General features: G+C 34.1%; 2 protein-coding genes across 3 annotated transcripts in view; one reads left to right on the top strand and one right to left on the bottom strand.

Annotated features, from left to right (window-relative positions):
* igl (IQ calmodulin-binding domain containing protein igloo) overlaps nt 1-21,038 on the bottom strand; it is a 557,622-nt gene that overhangs the window by 425,528 nt on the left and 111,056 nt on the right. The window lies entirely within an intron of this gene.
* On the top strand, nt 18,367-20,662 carry LOC149409621 (uncharacterized). Its single transcript, XM_089649403.1, has 7 exons — nt 18,367-18,609; nt 18,769-18,955; nt 19,089-19,298; nt 19,391-19,585; nt 20,027-20,059; nt 20,234-20,289; nt 20,524-20,662. The coding sequence occupies exons 1-7, from the start codon at nt 18,587-18,589 to the stop codon at nt 20,612-20,614; spliced, it is 795 nt and encodes a 264-aa protein (XP_089505529.1). The 5' UTR covers nt 18,367-18,586; the 3' UTR covers nt 20,615-20,662.

Raw genomic sequence — 21,038 nt, 5'->3', positions numbered from 1 at the left:
GCTTTGGTTCAAATTGAAATACTGTTGACCTTTTAAGCTATATAAGCCACGTTAGCTGGAAAAGATTGCCGAAGGCCAAAATGTGCAGATCCGATCAATATTTTCTACAGTTTGTTTGAATATATATACAGTTTACGTCCGGTCAGGTGCTCTGGACTACTGATCTACGTCGGCTTATTCCCAACTCGCTGGATATTTCAGGCGAGTAATTAATGCTTATAATAATTTGTCATATCTTTTACTACTCAGATGTACCTACTTTAATATACTTTTGTTTTAAATTATAAAATATAGCCATTAAAGAAATCAAATTTTCATGGCTTATAGACTTTAAGCTGGACACACACGGCAGAGTCATTTCCCCCTAAACCATTTGGATGAATTCATTTGGACACGGTGTAAGTTACGAGGGCACACATGGCCGAGCCGAGAGCCCGTTTGAAATACATCCAGTGATGCCGTGGCGCAAAAATCGGTAGGTTGTCAAATATTGTAACCTATTATCAAATTATATGTAACCTCTTGTATAACTAATCCTGTAAAAAATTGCTGTTTGTTTCTTACAATAAATAAATAAATAAATAAATTTGTAGGGGCTAGTTGTATATTGTTGGAATTTATTACTTCACAGAGAATACCACACAAGAGTCCCAACTGCTTCCAACCGTCTGTAGCCAGTGAAACTATGGCATCTCCAATTGGGGTATTTTGTGAGGCTGAAGGTAGTGGGGATGAGAAGGACATGGAAAAGAGGAAGGTGGGGAAGCACCTAACTATTCAGTTCTGGTCACCTCTCATGGCCAGAGCCATTTCAAGCAACGTTTCAATTCTGGATGGTGGTCTTACACCAGGGCGATACTGAGAGTACCTCTCACGATACTGAGAGTGTATGATTTTTATATGAGTAAATTGTGAAATAACACGAATTTATCAAATATAATTGTTTTGCGCAAGCCGGGATTTGATCCCACGACATCCTTAATTAGAAATATATCAAATAAATAAATACTTTAATAGCTTTGAATTAAATCAGATAAACTGTAATAAATAAATTATGTATTACAAGGTGCGTTATTATACTATCAGGTATTTGTTAAGGGTGGTTATCACCAAATAATTAGCCCTTAAGGGTTTCATATCAAAGCTCTCGCAAATACAATTACATTTAACATGGTTGATACTATCACTAATTATAGACAAACATAACATTGATTTTTATTTATTTATTTATTTTTATTTAACAATTTTTTTATATAAGATAATGTGTCCTTACTGGGGTACCCCGTTCTAAGGTCACATTGTACATGGTTATGTTTTTGAAATAGTAAAAGTACATATGTTAAAATATTACATAGAAAATTAAAAACACAATATTTAGAGAAAAATAAAACATAATACAAGCTTTAGTCTTTGTTGGGTTGCAAAATTATATCTATATTCTTCCTTCCCATATCCATAATCCATTTCTTAATGTTTCTTTTGAAGTTCGTTATTTTTTTAATGTTTTTTATTTCAAAAGGGAGGACATTAAATAATTTTATAGAATAATACTGCACATTTCTTTGTCCAAAAGTTGTTTTAGTTGTAGGTTGGTGTAACATGTGTTGTAATGTGGATCTTGTGAGTCTGTCTGAGTTTGTCTGTGTAAAGTTGTCCTGGTTTTTGAATGCGTAAATTAGTATATCTTTTGCGTATAATTGTTTTGGTGTCATTACATTCAGGGTTTTAAAAACATAGTCGGTAGGAGTTCTGATGGGGATCCTAAGTATAATTTTTAGAGTTGCCTTTTGTGTTATGAGGACTGGTTTTATAGTGGAATCGCATGAGCTTCCCCATCCGATAAGACCATATTGTAGTTGAGATTGGGCTAGTGCGTAGTAAATTTGAATTAGTTGTTCTTTATCTAAAATATTTCTTATTGTTTTGAAGAAATAGGTTAGTTTTTTTAATTTGTTGCTCACATTTTCTATTTGGGAGTTCCAATTTAAGTTTTGATCAATAATTATCCCAAGGTATTTTATTGTTTGAATTTCAATCAATTTTGGGCAGTTGCATGGAATTTCATGGTTCGCGGTTAAACAGTTTTTATGATTTTTTATGTTTAGGTTTGAATTGACATTATCTGTCTGTTTGTTGTAAATTTTGAATTTAATATATTTAGTTTTTGTATCATTTAATGTTAGTGAATTTGTATCAAGCCATTGTTTTACCTGATTCATCCCTTCTTCAGCTTTTACGAATACAGTCTCCCACGACTTTCCATGGAAGAGAAGAACTATGTCATCTGCGAAACTAATTACTGAGCCGTGACAGTTTAGATTACATAGATCATTTATATATATCAGGAATAAAATCGGCCCTAAGACACTGCCTTGTGGAACTCCGTATTGAATTGGTATTGGTTGACTTGATTCATTTTTAATCCTGACTAGCTGTGACTTTTCTGACATGTAGCTTTGAATGAGATTCAGTTCATGACATAATGGATAATATGCTTCACAGTATATTACAACAAGAACTCTGTAAGTAAAGAATAATGTACGTACATGTATACACATATACACATACATACACACACTCGCATATGCATTACATTAATACATATACTTACATAATATTCATTATATAACAGTAACAGTAATAAGTTTTTAGAAAAACACGATGGGGAGCTTTAAGTCTTGCTAACATTTGATTTAAAGGTGGCCAATGATGACATTGTCAAATCAATGGAATGACTTCTATAAGTCTCGTTAAAATTACGGCACATTCTTGGTAAAGGTGAGTCATATCCCAGCTTAGTTTGTAACGGAATATAATGTATAATTCGGAAACCAATTCTAGGACCTCATTTGATGGAGTAGAAAATGGCAGTTTATTAAAACTTTAACAATTTTGAAAAGAAAATTTTGATCAATATTTAGTCTTCTCTGTTTCAAGGGTGCGTACATTGTAGAAATTAATCTCTGGTTTAGTAATTTAGTCAAGGGTTTGCCATTGTGTTGAGGTGCTTTGAATGTTGTTCATACGGTTGAATAAAGGGTGTTTGATCAGGGTTCATTTAAAATATTCCGTTTAATTTATGAAGATCTTGTAATAATCGTGTGAGTATGTAACTAATTAACGAACCATCACGCCATTTTTCCATTAAGTCATTGGTAAATTCAGTCTTAGCACACACTTCTTGCCTCATTCACATTCATACATCGTTTCATACATACCTTTCTGTTATTCTGACTCTTGACATGGACCAACTTTGCGAATCTTTACATTTCTGACACGATCACACATGATTATTATTATTACTACATATACGCCTCTAAGATCTCATTTCTGCAGCATTTCTACAACTCATTTCTACAACTCATTTCTACAACTCATTTCTCCAACTCATTTCTACAACCCATTTCTACAATTCATTTCTACAATCATTTCTACAACTCATTTCTACAACTCATTTCTACAACTCATTTCTACAAATCATTTCTACAACGCATTTCTACTATTCATTTCTACAACTTATTTCTACAACTAATTTTTAGTACTTATCTCCACAATTTATTTTTACAACTCATTTCTACAACTCATTTCTACAATTCATTTCTACAACTCATTTGTATAACTCATTTCTTCAATTCATTTGTACAACTCATTTCTAGTACTCATTTCCACAATTCATTTCTACAATTCATTTCTACAACTAATTTCTACAAATTAGTTTTACAACTCATTTCTACAATTCATTTCAACAACTCATTTTTACAATTCATGTCTACAATCATTTCTACAACTCATCTCTACAACTCATTTCCACAAGTCATTTCTAGTACTCATTTCTACAATTCATTTCTACGACTCATTTCTACAATTCATTTCTACAACTCATTTCTCCAACTCATTTCTACAACTCATTTATACAATTCATTTTTACAACACATTTCTACAACTCTTTTCTACAGCAATTAACTTTATTATTACTAACTACTAGCTTCGTTTCGTTGGACAGTAAGCAAAAAAAAATAATGTCTTTATAGTAAAACATAAAATCCTCTCCTTCATGGTCTCCTGACTGAAACTGATGTAAATAAAAAAGTACCTCTTAAGACACCCACAAACCTGAAAGTTATACCTGGAAAACCGTGGACTCTAAACTTGTTATTTATATTATTTGAACAGTGGAATTCACCTTTCCTTCTTTTCCACTTAACTATCCTGCTCAGCACACACACTTCTCTTACTCTAGTACAATGAGAGTTCCACAAAATAAACACCCAATCAAATGGAGAACTCAGTCTGTCCTGCCTGTTTATTTTAAGAGATGGTATTATTTTTGCTCCCCTTTCCTTTACAGTTTCCGTAACTGGTGGAACACGAAAGAAAAGAAATGATATAAATAAATCCTTTACCATGGAACACACATAACTAAATAATGTAAATGTCATTTTTTTAAATTGTAACTGATTGTGTCAAGAATTCTATCGATTGTGTCAATAATACCGCACAAGAGTCCCAACCGTAAGGAGCCAGTGGGACTTTGGCATCCCCTATATTTGCATTTGTGAGTCAGAAGATAATGGGGAGGGAAAGGACATGGGGATGAGGAAGGTGACTACCGCACGGCTAAAGTAGATATGATTAGAGATTTTCACGGACCAAAGAATTTGTGATTTATTTTTGGGGTATTATGCCTTTAGCCAAAGAAGGAGGTTTAGATTCCCAATGTGGTCTTTCACCAGGCGATACTGAGAGTATCATATCCTCTGATAAATTTTTCAATAGCTGATTTTTTCCATGTTTCCCTCAACCGCCACTAAAATCGGAAAAACTTGAAAAAACACCCTTCGAATATATGCGAGTTATTTATAATTTTAAAACGAAACGAAAACAAATAATTTTCGTTTGTTCCACGCATTTTTGCTATCCTCTGGGAATATAATACTATGGTAAAACTACGAACAATGAAGAGATAAAACTATAGAAGTGTGCTGTGGGCGGTTTTAGTGTAACCGAAGTGAGCTCAATTTTTCCTCACCTTTCTTTTAAATTGATAAAATATTTCAAATATCGAGCAGATAAACAATATCCCTGGCCCCTATGAGGGTTTACACACAAAAAATGAGTATTAAAAACGTTATAAACGTATCCTGTTAAGAACGGGATAGCATGCCGTTTACTAATAAACTTTTAGTACATTAATGATATATCGGAACACGTGTTCATGCACCTACGTTTGTCTAGATAGAACACAATGTCGAAATGCGAATATGTTAGAATTTTTATCAACACTTGTTCGGACATCGCCATAGCACATTCGTGTTTTACTGATAGTTCTTTAGGAAACCTGTCAATTCATTCTTTAAAGTCCTGCAGTCCCGTTTTTAACTGGAATATGAAAAAATTGAGGAGATTTTTAATAATTTGGTGATCTTTTAAATCAATAAGATTTCTCCGTGTAGGAGTCGAAAGGTATTATATAAAATATACAAGTTATTTTTTCAATTTTCGTATGTTTTCCTAAAGATTATTTATCCAGAGACTACGAATTTCCTCTTGGATGACATATTATAATTATGTGATATTTTTTTGGACTTAAATAATAACTCAGTAATAATTTCCCTGAGGGTTTATGCCATATTTGGGGAAGCTGTGTGGAGTTGTTTTAAAAGAAAAGAAGGAATGAATCATGGTCATGATGAGACGAAAAGAAGGAGGGAGGTACTCCTCCACCTTTCTCTTCCCCATCTCCTTTCCCTCCGCACTACCTTCAGCCCTCAGACGATAGAGAACAATTGGAACTCTAATGAAATACTCGGGATCTTATAGTTTTATTAATTTCCTTATTAAGTAGTTGACTTGAAAATGGGTCGGTAATTTAGGGTCCACATCGTGTGAGGTATTCCCTTATGTTAGAAAGAGTTCAGAAGAAATTTCTGAGATTTCTCTGTATGAAGGAGTATGGCTACTACCCGTGGCTTTATCTTGCCAAATTTCTTTCAGGTATGCTCGGAATGAGCTATTTACGGGTCAGAGGGGATGTACACATTGCTAAACATTTATTCAGATTGGTTCGTGGATGGTTAGAAAACTCAGTTTTCTGTATTCCCGATGGTTATCTCCGTCACCGACAGCATAAACTGTTATATATCTCCCATCCTGCAGGACTAACTTGCCAATGGCCATACCTGTGGAGAGGGCAATCTTGCTGTTGAACGGAATGAATTGGGATATCGACATATTTAATGAAGATTTCAATGAATCTGCCATTAAAATACAATCTGTTACGTACTAGGATAGTAGATTTACCCACTGTTTATATTTATTTAATAATTCTTCAACTGAATAATTTTGTAATGTTTTCATGATAGTAAAATAAAGTGAATGATGAGAGAACTAAGCTACCACTGGATTGAATCTGCGACGCTTGGGTGTAAAACCAAAGCCTTTTTCCACTCGCTAAACCGTTAAGGCGATGCCATACTTAGTAATACAAAATCATGTGTTTTTGGTTTGAAAATTTGGTCGCCTAGAAATTTTTCAGATGCTTTAATTAAATATCGTGAGTAGAATACATCTTGGCCTTTGAAATGATGGAGTATTTTTTAGATAAGTCTTTTTAAAAGCCCAGAAAAAAATAATTTATAAGGCCTATGAAAACTGTTTAAAGTTCAAAATCTCCTACTTACGAACCCATTTTCGGTTATGATTTTATTGTATAATGTAGAAAATTAAGTTATTTATAAAATGATCCAAAAAAAAATATTTATGCCTGAACATCCACAAAATAAAATAAAAAGGAACTTTTTGGCCATGTTTTTTTCTTGCATAAATCAAAACAGGCGGATGGTGTTAAGCTGGAATTTAAACCTTATCGCCATCTTCCGTAAGAGTTGTTATTGATAGCGGCTCTATTTAAAAAATTACACGACGTAGTTCATCGCCTTAATATATTTACGCCTTAACATTTTTTTAATAAAAATACTATTCATATTTTCACCACATGTCACCAATGTTTTATCCTTTGTCAAAGTTTGAAAACCCGTCTGGAAATATTTTATTCGAGTTTCGTTAAATAATGTACGTACGTACCTACGTTGGCGTGCTTTTACAATCACAACGAAATGGCACGGCACCATTCGTCTCATTTTTAACTATTATTATTTAGTGTGTACGAAAGAGCGAGGACACTTTTTGACACACTTGCTAATAACAGCTGTTGAACACGAGAAACAATGCAAATGACAGTGACAGAGTGTGGATTTTTTATTTATTTTTTGTTTTTAATGGAAAAAAAATGTTACCGGACAGCAAAGCGCCCATAACATTTTTTACTCCAAATGTGCTGAGGAATAGCTGGTTAAAGTTTGTCGGGTACGTGCCGATACATCCTGTATATAAATGCAACTAAAGAATTTGTCGAGAGGTTTTTACTCTATTTTGAACGAGTAATATTTTATTTAATATTTTCACAGCAGTCGCTTACGTCTGTACATTCCAATCGTTTTAAATATTAGCGCGCTCTCTCTAACATTCAGGTTTGCATATATAAGTTCATTTAAAAAAAATCGTCATTCGCCGCTCAGACGGCAAGCTTATTGGACCTGTGCTAGTATTTTCGGCATCTAAATTTTTTGCTAAATTATAAAGGTTTTCTTTAATATTAGCTCGCTCCCTCTTACATTCGTATTTACATGTCTCCCTTTCAAACCATCTTTGAACGCTTACTACGGGAACTAAACGGCACAAAATTAATATGTGGAAAGGCTTATGAATATGTAAAATAAAATCCACGTTGAAAGCGCTGTTCAAAGAGAATTTCTCTGTGGCCCTGTTCAAAAGAACATTCTTATACAAAATGGGTGTCGGAATATTCATGCCAAGGAAGTGCATAAAGATGTATAATGGCCTATAAAATGTGAAGTTATCACTATTACACTGTGCGAGATTAATCAGTTGCCATAAATACCACTTTTAATCATACTTTTAAATTATATTTTAGTGCAACATTACATCTGTAATAAAGAATTCGACTTTAATGGGGATTACTCTAGAGCAGTGGTTCTTTGTTGGAGATACTGACCCCCACCAGTTTCATATGCGCATTTACCGAACCCTTCTTAATTGAAAAAATAAAATATGATTCTTGTTAATTCAAAACAAGGGTATATAAAGATAGGTGCAAAAAATGAATAAAACCATTAAAGAACAAAACCACAAAAATAATGTTATTGTTATATCTGTCTTACTTTTCAGATTTAAGGGTTGGGAACTCTTTGTTAAAAAGTGAAAGGTTCTACTTATAATTGCGTTTATTTACGTTACAAATAATTGGTCTGGATTTAGCTACACTGTTCATTACCCTAGGGTTGGTAATTCTCTGTTTTGAGAAGCTTGTTCCCTGTCAATCTCATCTCACAGGTAATTGTTACACTCTAGCGACATCTGTCGGACTCTGGAGTAAGCTTTATGACTAGCGCCATCAATCGCTTAAATACTCAACTTATTACCATATATCACAGTTATTAAAATATTAAGAAAGGTATCATACGACGTACCATCACGACAGTTACAATATGACTACTGGGCGCACCAAATTCCCTGCAGCACAGATAGGCCAAGCCATGTTGCGTGATCACCTGCAGCTAATGATGGACTGTCATCACGAATCATATGAGTCGGTGGTATGTCTTGACCTCCGTTCGATCGAACCCAGGTTGAGAACCACTGCTCTAGAGTGTAGAATCCTTATTTTTTTATTTTACAAATATTAAAAAATTACAATTTTTGTGACTTTCTCAATTACCATAATAGACTCATGCCCGTAATATGGTAGTCGTACATGATTTGACTAACAATTAAAAATAACAATAATAAAACATAACTGAAATGGAAATTGTTATGGTAAAACAAAAATTTAAAAAATGCATTCTACTATAGAAACCGCATTAAAAATAGAAATGAAGATAAAACTAAATCAATGATAGAGTTTAAATTTTTTTTTAAACAGTGTTAGGAACTCATGCATTCCTTAAAGAAGGATCGTTCCCTTTCCAATAGCCAATGTTGAATACGGATAGTAAAAAGGGACCGCACAAGATCGGGAATGAAAATTGACCGTCATCGATAGTGTATCCGCGGCTCATAATATGCATTGGTAAAAAGTAAGTTACGATCACAGACATATGAATATATAGACTAGAAATTAAAGGTGAGGGGTAAAATCAACTGTTGAAGAACGAAGGGGGTAAAGCTGACTGTGATTCGTCAATAAATAAATCTGACAGTATATAGGCATCTCGCATTATAATATCACCATTTAGTTCTTAAAAGTAAAATCTGCTTTTGAATGAATAGACATTTTTACATGGGAGCGCAAATTACTCGCCACGTTATGAACAAATTTGCGAAGTCCAAATTTGGCAAAAAAAAATTTCTTCTATTTTCTGAGTCGAATATTTTGTTTACGTATTTAGTTAAGACACTTTTATAAGTGTTCATAATTTACTTCCCAGTAACAACGATGCGCACACTTGAGAATCACTACATTCGACCAATGTTGGCTCGATGTGATAGTATATGTTTCTACAACTGATTCATATTATACGACGTGAATAAGCTTAAAATGATGCTTACATATGGAATGTAATACGACAATTGGGTTTATTCTCTTTTTCACATCTATTTTTACAAGTTTTCATATCACAAGCCACTATTTTGCCGTGTTATTTCGTAAAATGCCTCGATCATAGCTCGACGCTAGTTCGAAAAAGAATGATGACGTCACATTCTCAAGATTCACGGGAAGCCATACGCGAGCACAGCCGGCTCCAATGGAACCGGTATGGGGAGTGGGGATAATACGCTTTTAATCACTTAGGGCAGGTCTACTAATATTCATATGTCTATGGTTACGATTCATTTGTCATCCGATACTATAATTCTACGCGCTTCCGCTCAGCCGGATAACCGCGTATCCGTGTCTCCAGAACCATCAGATGGAAGTACGGCCTGATCAGGCCACGCTACCCAGCAAAGGCGGCAACCGTTCCCTGATGGTTTTCTCCGTTACAATCTTCGATGGCATACGTAATTAGTGATTCATAGAATAAATTAGCCTCACAAGACGGTCCATGGGTGAGTCATCTTGTAACCTATTGTATTCTATTATCTACTGTAACTTTTCTACATTTGGTAACAATATATGATCTTTTTTTTTCTTTCCTTTATTCGTAAAATATATTTGAATACAGTTTTTTACATGCTTCGACTACCAAACTAGACACATGTCCGTATTATTTGTTTATAATTATAAAATGTAATACATGTTCATTTGTTAATATATTATTTTGTTAAATGCAATGTTTTTGTAAAATAGGTAATAATTTAACTGGTTTTCTAGCTGAGTACATTTCACAAGAATAAACCAACCGTATTGCAAACTGTTGATTTTAATGAGATAAAATAAACATAAATACAAATGGGCAAATCAACAAATGACTTTACTTGTAAATATAATGAAAATAAAGATTAATTAATTAATTATTTTAAACAGGATTTAAATGAAAAAAAAGAATAATAAAGCAAATGAACTTTATTTAATGATGTGAGGCATTCTTTAAAATAGTTCCTTCCCTGCATAAATAACCAATTCTGAATATACAATATTAGGTAGATGATCGCACACAGGAAAGGAGTAGAAGTAAGTTAATCTTGTAAAAATACAAATAAAAATAATAGATAATGTTAGGGATAATAGAAATAAAAATAAGAATAATCGCATCAGCGTAATATAAAGTTTTTGTTGAAAGTTAATTTAGAAAGTTAATCTTTCTATATCCAATATAAATCCATTGTTTTTCTTTGCATCCTTACAAGTACAAATTCGGATGAATATGCACACGCTCTGAGAGGATTGTCTCATGCCCTACTTTTTACGGACATAATCGGGCAAGGGATTGTAGATTTTGGCGCTCAGTGTAACACTGTAAAATCCGTGGAAAGACTCGATATACCCTGAGAAATCTACTATTTATGGTAAACACACACCCCATACCAATTAAAACTATATCTACATATTAATTTGTCACCCTCCATGATGATGACAATAACCCTTTATATAATGTAGTTCTAGTATTAGGAACCACGCATTCAGGTTTGATGAAAAGCGGGTGTGTGCTTGATGTTGTGAAGACACCATCAGGTTATTTTTATGTATCTTGTCTTAGTAAATAACTGGCGAATATCTAAGACCCTAATTTTAGCAAATAGTTCGTTCGAAGGGTGGGTAGGTTGGCATTTAAATATAATTCTCAAAATTGGTTTTAGTTCTGTAATTACTGTTTTAATAAGAGATTCATTGAATCGAAATTTGAAATGTCTAAGCTGTTTTTAGTTGAATTTGTTCTCAATGCAAAACATTATATACTACAATAAAGAAGTCAGAAAAATATTTTATCTACAGTAACACAATTTAGAAGTGAAAAAAAATATCATGATATGTACCTTCAAAGAATTCTATTGCTTTTGTAGTATCAGGAATCAGGACCGCTTAGGATAATCTTTGAGCTTTTAAAGAATTCAGACGTTCTGTAAGCTTTTCCTGTGAGAAGTTAGGAATGTTTAAAACAATCTCTGAGCTTTTCAGATAATTAAGATAACATTTTTAAGATGATCCTTGAGCTTTTTAGATAATAACGATATTTTTTTCTGATGATCTCTGAGCTTGTATTGGGATTGAGAAATTTGTTAACTGATCTTTGAGCTTTACAAACATTTTAGGAATAATTGATATTATCTCTGAACTTTCCAGAGGATTGAGTTATTTTTCACACGATTGTTGAGCTTTTCAAAAAATTAAGGCCATGTAGTAAGGATTCAAAGATGGTTTGAAAGGGAGATATGTAAATACTAATGTTAGAGGAAGCGCGCTAATATAAAAAAAACAATAACAATTAAGCGCAAATGTTGAAAATATTTAATAAAACATGACTCGTTTGAAACAGAGCAAAAATCTCTCGACGAATGCTTTAGTTGGATTTAAAGAACAACTGTGAATTATTTTATGCCTATTACATATTAAATAACAGAAAAACGTGTTTTAAAAAAATTTCAGAGCTTACTTTGCGATTTTTTTCTATCGAATTAATTTCATATAATCAACACTTAGGCCTAACAAATGTATGGATATTATCTTCAAAAATAACAAATATATTTTTTAGAACTTAAAAACTTAACGTTAGCGATAAACTTGCTATAAATCGGTAGAAATAGTGTATTAAATATAGTGCCGTACTATTTGATTCCAAACTTCATTTCGATACGCACATTAAAAACATTGTGAATAAAGCTTACTGCTTGCTGGGCTTTGTTATTAGAAACAGCCGCGTATTTCTAAACCCTGAAACCTTCCTTCTTCTTAACCACACTCTGGTCCGTTCTCAACTTGAATACTGCACCTCCATATGGACTTCACTTTACGATATCTATAAAGGAAATATTGAAAGTGTCCAGAAGAAATTTCTGCGTTACCTCAACCACAGAATGAGCGCACCTAAGGCTGGCCGCATACATACGTTTTCCGTATTCGATTTCCGAATTCGTTTTCCGTATTCGGACATCCGAATGCACGGAATCAGTAGAAAATACATTAACTGCCGCACACATTTGTTTTAGTTCCGAACGGAACAAATTCCTTACGCACGTTCCGAATGCAATCCGGCGCGTTCGGAGAAACCGAATGGAAAAAACCTAATGACGTCATGTAGAACGCAGCTATTGCATACAGTTTGTTTGTGCCGACGCAAACGTATGGAAATTTCCGTTCGTAATTCAGTGTTGCCAACGGATCTTGACCTAATATCGCCGTTTCTCATACATAAGGTAGCGTAAAGTAGCCGAATTTGCTGTTAAGTGGGACATGTTTAAAATTGATGTTTTTACGTGTAAATAAAAATTTCGTGGGGGAGGGGGTGGCTAGAGAATTTCAAAAAAATAAAATTTGTCCCCAGAAAATAAAAAAAATTCATTGGGGGGAGGGTGGCTAGAGAATTTCGGGACATGTTTAAATTTGATGAAAATTGAATCTAAAAGGCCGACCAGTCGCCTTTTAGATTTTTTCGGCGCCGATTCTCGCTCTGAGTAGCCTAAATGGCGATATATCGCCCTTGTTGGCAACACTGGTACTGACGTTTATACATTCCGAATGAAGAAAAACGAACGTTTGCGCTAGTCTCACGGAATTCCGAATACGGAAAACGAATTCGGAAATCGAATACGGAAAACGTATGTATGCGGCCAGCCTAAACGGGGATACACAAAAATGCTCTAGAAATATAACGTCTCCACTCTTACTAACCGGCGAACTTACTTTGACCTAATGACCTTGTACAAAATCTGTAACAACTTTATCGACTGTCCTGGCTTACTCAATCTAATAAACTTTAAAAACCACCCAGAACGACGAGGCTTAACGACTTATTCCATATTAGCCGGACGCGCACAAATGCTGGTATCAGGGATCCAATCAGAAGAATGTGCGAATTGTATAATAAAAACCAAAACCTGAAGGATTCCTACATATTTTTTGATACAAATAGTACTTTTGGTAGGAAATTGAAGTAAGTTTTCCGATAAAAAATAGAAAATGTGTACTTACTTCATTCACTATACTCTTTAAGTACTTACTTTTTTAAGATTTATCTCTAAACTTGTATAAAAAATATTTGTACAATTTTATTTGACATTATCTATATTCCAAATAATTTTGTTTTATACATTTTCCTTATTTACATGTAAAAAAATATTTAAAATTGTTATCTACCAGTCAATCTGTGAGAAATAGTTAGGATGCAGGCGAATTCTCAAGTTATTGTTTTACATAATTATCTTTTAATAACTGCCTGTATCTGTGTTTGATCCTTAAATAATATAAAATAAAAATAAAATTTGGTGAGAGATTTTTTCTCTCTTCCCCAATAAAACGCGCTGAACGCAAGAAAATAAGTTCGTAGGTGACTCTTAAATATCATTGTTGTGTACCAAAGCGACGGTAATACGTCTGTCGCCTAAAACACCCGCCGCAAACTGAAAGTAAATAATGTCACAAAAGAAAAATGAGAAAAACTAAAGTTTCAGACCGTTGGAAATGTGTTAAATGTTGGAAATAGTGATCGCGTAAAGAAAGAAGCGAATTTTCCAAAGGCAGAATTACTTTTGAAACAACAAACAATTCTTCCATTGACTTTTATTTCCATTTTCTAAATCATGTATTTAAAAAAAAAACTTTATTTAATATTTTAGAGTCCGTTATCAACCGTTTGGAGCCAGTGAGACTATGGCATTCCCAATTGGGGTATTTTGTGATGCTAAAGGAGGGGAAGGATATGAGGATTGTGGGTATGGGGTTAAAGCCATTTCAAGCAACGTTTAAATTCTAAATTGTGGCGATACTGAGAGTATATTCCACTGTGGAACGCGCCGCAAATATACTATATATTATTTTTAATGAGTGAATTTAATTCACAAATTAATCAAATAAAATTTACTGGCGCACGCCGGGATTTGAACCTGCGACCTCCACCTTTCTAGTCGATAACCTTACCCCACGACCACGGATGCCGTCACTAATTAACTAATGCGCAAGAAATCAGAATGACTATAATAAAGTGACTAATTCCAAAATGTGAATATTTCCAAAACTAACAAACACTTGTTTTTTTTTTTATATGGGAGCTTTGAATTTTATTTGCGAGTTAATGAGCATTTAAAAAAAATACTATTCCATATTTTGAGGAATTAATTTCCCTCAGGGCCATTTATCATTTTTTGGGAGGCTGTTTAGAGGGTCTTTTTTCAAAGAAAGGAAGGAGAGGAAGTCCTGGGAAAGGTAAATGATATAAGGGTTGAATTTTTTTTTAATTTTTCGAAGAAAAAAAAGCTTATCACTTTGTGATGTCATTATTTATAATATTAAAACACAAATACGAGTTAATTTGTTAACACTACTTAAATATATATAAGCTCTACATGTTTCATGAACAAAGTTCACCTCATCAGGAGAAAGTATATGCTAAAGTCAAAAATTAAATATAGATTACAATTGAACAGTTGAAGGAATGGGGAGGGGTAAGACTCCTTCAACTGTTCAATTGTAATCTATATTTAATTTTTGACTTTAGTATACACTTGCTCCTGATGAGGTGGACTTTGTTAATGAAACATGTAGAGGTTATATATATTAAAATGATGTAAATAAAGTTATTTGTGTTTTAATAGTATAAGGGTTGGTGAGGAATCTAGGGATCATTGTTTCCAGGAGTGACGGACATATGAATATATACCTCCCTCTGCGGCGCAATGCAATGGGTCGAGAGACCAGCGGAAGAGGTTAAAAGGTCTCCCCAAACAAGTCTCTCCTGATCTAGCACGCCACGCAGCTGGTGGCGAATCCTGAACACATCTCATCCAACGAACCTGGGCACCCTTGCTAAATCACCAAACAAAGCCAACTACTCGGAGTGCCCAACGGTAGGGGTGTTGGTTATCCAATAAAGATGGCGAGATATTTGACGACAGATATAATGTATTTAGACGTGATAGAAACTATAATCTCACAGGTCAAACATTGGGAGGGGGTGTTCTTATTGCTGTCCAGTCCAAACATAATGTTGCTCATCAACCTAGCTGGTCCACACTACCGAGGCTAAAGATATATGGGTAACTATTACATCAATATATCAAAATCCTATATCAAAAAAACATCCTATATCAAAAAAAATGTTGCTGTTTTTACCATCCCCATGGCACAAATCATATTAAAAACCTTAAATATCACTTTGAATACGCTAGTCAGCACCGTTTGAACTATCCTGATGAAAAATTCCTCAGAACAGACTCAATATGCCCTAATTGCATGAATGCATTAGAGGTTGCAATCGGTCAGTTAATAATGGAATGTTTTTTTTTATTTATTTTTTATTTATTAATTTTATTTTAGTAATTTTTACATTTAAGTTAACAAGTTACTTATTAATTTGTTGCATATAAATATATTATATTTTTTGTTGCTTGATGTGGCTCCTACACAACATCTTGAAATTTCCAATTGGGGTAGACTTTAGGTTTTCCGGCAGCGCACTATAGTATTTCATCCCTTTATATAGTATACTATTCTGAGTATTTGCCTTATCCTTTTTTGGTAGCCTGATTTCATTGCACGTCCTTGTTTTTTGTTTGTGTATGTCCTTGTTGTATACAGTTTTATTTAAATAATATTTGGGTAGCAGGTTGTTTACTGTTTTGTGTACAAATATCATCGTGTTCAAGGTCAACATCTGTTTCACCGTTAGCCAATTTAGTTCGTTTAACATTTTATTTACTTTTGAATATCTATTTCGTCTGAGTATTGTTCTCATTGCCCTATTTTGGAGAATTTGAAATTTATTTTGCTCTCGGTCGTTACACAGGAAAAGGATAGTTGAGCAGTAGTTAAAATGTGGAGCAATAATGGACTTATAAAAGGTGATTGCAGTTAATGCCAATCAGACGGATCGCCCTCCTTTGCACAAAATCAAGTATTGTGGGGCTCCAGCCCGGAGATGGCTCCCAAATGCAATTGTCGGGCGTACTTGAGATTTGTATAAGGTTAACAGTTAGTGGATGGTAAAGATTTGATGAAAGAAAGAGGGGATGTATCTGGCTAACACAACTGAAATTTTATTTATTTTTTTAATTTTTTTTTAATTTTTTTTCAAAATTCAAAGAACATATAAGATGTTATAATAATAAGAGCACATTTTCGAAATTCGCAGAACATCTCTTAGTAAATAATCACGTCCCGCTTGACAACAATGAACTTAAACCCTTGCACACACAAGTCGTCAAAACGTGGCTTAGCAACAGTTTGAAAATGGCCTTGAAAGCCGAAACAGCTGTAACAAAATAACAAAAACCAAAAAATACTTGCAGAACTTAATAATTATATTATTAAATTTGATTTTAATTAAATTTAAAAAAAAATAAATTGAGTTTTACGAATTAAACACAAAAACAATAAATAACGACTGAAATCATTTCCTGGTGATCTTTCAACATGGCTTTACTGAGAATGTCTACGAATAATTTTGTGCAAATTTTAAGAAAAGAAAAAAAATTGTGAAAATTGACTTAGTCCACTTTTCAACTGAGCCCTATAACATGGGTGTGTAGTCATTACACACACGTTGTGGCGTACAACTGTACAGAATTCGTTCAAAAAAGTAACAAAAGCAATATGGCCCGGTCGCTTGCTTTCGGGCGGTTTTCCTCCAAATGATTTACTCCCATTGTGTGCCCAGGGGAACACTGTAGGCTTTCAAAAGGGGGGATGCTGGAAAGGGAAGGATGATTTCATCCAAGAATTTATTACAATTTTTAAACTGATCTTTATTCTGCTGTTAAGGGTCAGAAATGGAGATATGGGTGGTTTTTTTAGAAGTTTCATCTACTTTCTCTGGTTTTGAAGGTTTTTGAAAGTGTGCAAAGTTTCGTCAATCTTTAAATAAATCTGTAGGCTTGTTTATAAAACAAGTCCGGGGGTAAAGTGCACTTACTTTAGGAGGTGATTCTACATGATAGTACTAGTAAAAATATTTTTTTTCTAAAAATCCCTAGTGAGGATATATATCTCTCGACGCCATCTAGTGAAAAATTCAGAGCTAACAAAACCTTTCCTACAAAAATATTGGTTGTTTTCAGATGGAAAAAGTAATAAGCTACAATTTTTTAGTGAAACATACTAGTACATGTTGAATTATTTGGCGAGATTAGAATAATCTCACGTAGCTTAATGGTTAGAGCAGCTGACTGGCAATCAGAAGGCGTGTTCAATTCTCGTAGGCGGCATTTATTCTTTCTCGAGAGATTTTTTTCAATTCTATAAATTTTTCCGGCAAATAATTATCCTTTAATTTGTTATCCATTGTGCTACGCATTAACACCTTGTCTTATAAACATTAGTTTATCATTAAAAATAAAATAATTTCCTGTTCAGTGGCAAGATTTCGAACATGTTTAACGCGATAGCCTCCAGAAGTTAAGTAAATTTCTCGAATCTTTTGACCTTTAAACTGACCTACAAACTTTATTGTATCTTGTTTTGTTATTGTTGCAGTTGTTCTATACATTTATTGTGATAGTTCATAGATGGCTCTAGTGTAGGATCTTAGAGATCACTTATATAATTATCCAACAGATGTCGGTAGTATATTGGTTCGCCCCTCCATATTTTGTACCAAGATGGTGTAGCAGTTAGGTTTTTAGCAACAGGGAGTTTTTAAAGCATAATAGAGATGACATTCGCCCCCAGGGGCCTTAGCATGAGAATCGATCGAACTTAACGATATCGGATTGCTAAGCGTATCTACCGACCATTTTATAACGACTTCCCTAGCATGAGAATGCTATTGATAACTCTAACGACATCGATAAGGCAATAAATACAAATCGATATACGCTGGCAATACTGGGACGGAATTGTCTATGAATTGAATAGACGTCAAACGTCAGATTTCAAGCGTGACCATTTTAACCGCCGTGTTTGTTTTAATATTTTACGATGTCGCAAGCAATGGTAGCTGGGTAAGTTATTTATTTATCTTTTTATGTGAAAGAATTTCCATTATTATCAAAGAGATATACTTACATTCTATTGTGTCAAAATTTTGAAGTTATTTTTACTAATATTTCAATCATACGCAGTATTTTAAGATATTCAAAATGCTGATATTATGATTTCAGGAAGAGAGTAAGGTCGACGACCAGTCAAATGGATTTGTTAACCAGCTATATGGCTGACCATTCGGAGTTCGCGGCTGGAAGGTTTGTGGGACCTCAGGGTTCCCAAAAAAATAAGGAGATGTGGCGTAATTTGGCGGAACAACTGGCAGAATTGGGTCCTCCTAAGTCAGCCGAGCAGTGGAAAACAGTGAGTATTTGTACCTACCTATACAAACTGGTTGCAGCAAACTTTGCTGACCTTCTAATATAATCTATCATCGAGACACTTGATATAAGACCGTAAATCACTTTTAACCTGACATTATTTTTACATTTTACAGACATGGCGTGACTTAAAATGCAAATCGCGCGCCCAAAACGCCGATGCCAAGCGAGCTGCCCTCACGACTGGAAACACTGCCGAGATACCGGTGTTAACTGACCTGACACAGAAGGTCATCAACATCATCGGCAGAGCCAGTTCTGAGGGCAGCGGACTTCCAGAAAGCTGTATAGGAGATGGACCTGAACTCATAATGCAGGATGTTGAGGTCACTAATGTCTTAAAATGTTAATATAATATATTCTGTCAAAATTTAGTTGATCTTTCATTATCAATGAAAATTATTTGTGTGTTTTACAGTATTCCGATGAAGTTGGAGAAGGGCCCACAGATTTGCAGACGGCGCAGTTAGCTTCCCCTTCTCGCCCGAGCAAGAAGAGGAAGCTAACTGACAAGCCAGATGTGGGGGTTCGGATGGTGATGGCGCAGGAGGCTAGCAACAAATCATCCAAGGAGCTTGTGGGAGCTATTAATAATTTCTCCAATATTTTTAAGGTATTTCCTATTTCTCTTCGAATCACTCCCAAATACAGCGCTACACGTGTAAGTTGCCAGATTAAAATATAAAGAAATAGCGTCAATTCATGTTTAAATTCATTCAATTTATAAGTGTGAGTAAGTTCAACTTATAAGTGTGGCACTGTACTTTTAAATTAGAATTAAATCTTAGTAGAACAAAATAAAATGCCCAGCTTTGACTTATTTCATTTATTTATTGTACTATTCCCAATGTACTATTTTTCCATTTTGCGCGGTGGAGTTTTTATTGATCTGTTTGTTTAGATATTCTTTGTGTTAAAAAAATTTAATAAACATGTAAAATCCAGCTTGGCGAGAAATTCAAAATGAATAAATTAATTTATAATCTTCCTTTTAGTATGTCGACTACCTATTGTTATTTAAATTAAATTAATGAGTTGTTATTTATCATTTCAGAGTTCAATGGATCGATTTGCTGACATTTTTGAGGTATTTCCTGTTCCTTTTTGTAATTATTTGTCAGGGCACCCCGAGACCGGGCAAGATACAGTGTCTACATAGACATGGTGCTTTTCTGGTCTCGTCTCACTGGCACTAATAACTAATTTACTATAGAAGGTAAATTAAGTTAGTAAATTAATGAATTATCATCTCTTGTTTCAGAGATACACGGCAGTGGAACGTGAAAGGGTTTGTTTACTCCAACGACAGTTGGCGAGGTATTTATTTGCTATACATCTATACAGGCTTTTAAAAACATTTAATGTACAAAACTGAACAAATTAAATTAAATATTGCATTATTTAATATGTCACTTGAGAGATTGCGAAGTATGTTCACAAGGGATGGAACACGATTATTAACAATTGTCCTTGGAGAGGCAAGCAGTCCAGCTAGGAGGTACGATGAAAGTAGAATGAATAAGATCTCTAATAAAACATTTCTAATTCTAGACGAACTCAACCATCGAAACAACGGTCAACATCATTTGCCAACTCGCCCAACTATACGTTGCAGTTGGAGTCAGAGGATGAATACGATTAGTACTATTGAAGTTCTTTTTGTGAAATATTGCATGCAGCGCTTTGCATATATGTATATTTGATTAGAAGCATTTCTTCAAACTCTTGCAATGTCTCTGTGAGGCGTGAATTGTTTTTACAATGTAGGTACATACAGTACAATGTTTTAAAGTACTATTGAAGTTCTTTTTGTGAAATATTGCATGCAGCGCTTTGCATATATGAATATGTACTTGATTAGTAGCAGTTCTTCAAACTCTCGCAACGTCTCTGTGAGGCGTGAATTGTTTTTACAATGTAGGTACATACGATACAATGTTTGAACATGATGAAGCACTATAAGTCAGTTTCCTTGTTTAATATATTATCATTCGTGGGAGAAGTACTTTCGCACTAGTTCGTCTCTCACTCTGCGGGCTGCAACAACCCTGCTGACATCTTCAGGC

This window comes from Hesperophylax consimilis, chromosome 30, assembly GCF_061612785.1.
Source record: "Hesperophylax consimilis isolate HC1 chromosome 30, BYU_Hcon_1.0, whole genome shotgun sequence".
In the NCBI taxonomy this organism is placed as follows: domain Eukaryota; kingdom Metazoa; phylum Arthropoda; class Insecta; order Trichoptera; family Limnephilidae; genus Hesperophylax; species Hesperophylax consimilis.
Note: the sequence above shows the minus strand (reverse complement) of the source record. Positions and strands in the feature narration are given on the sequence as shown.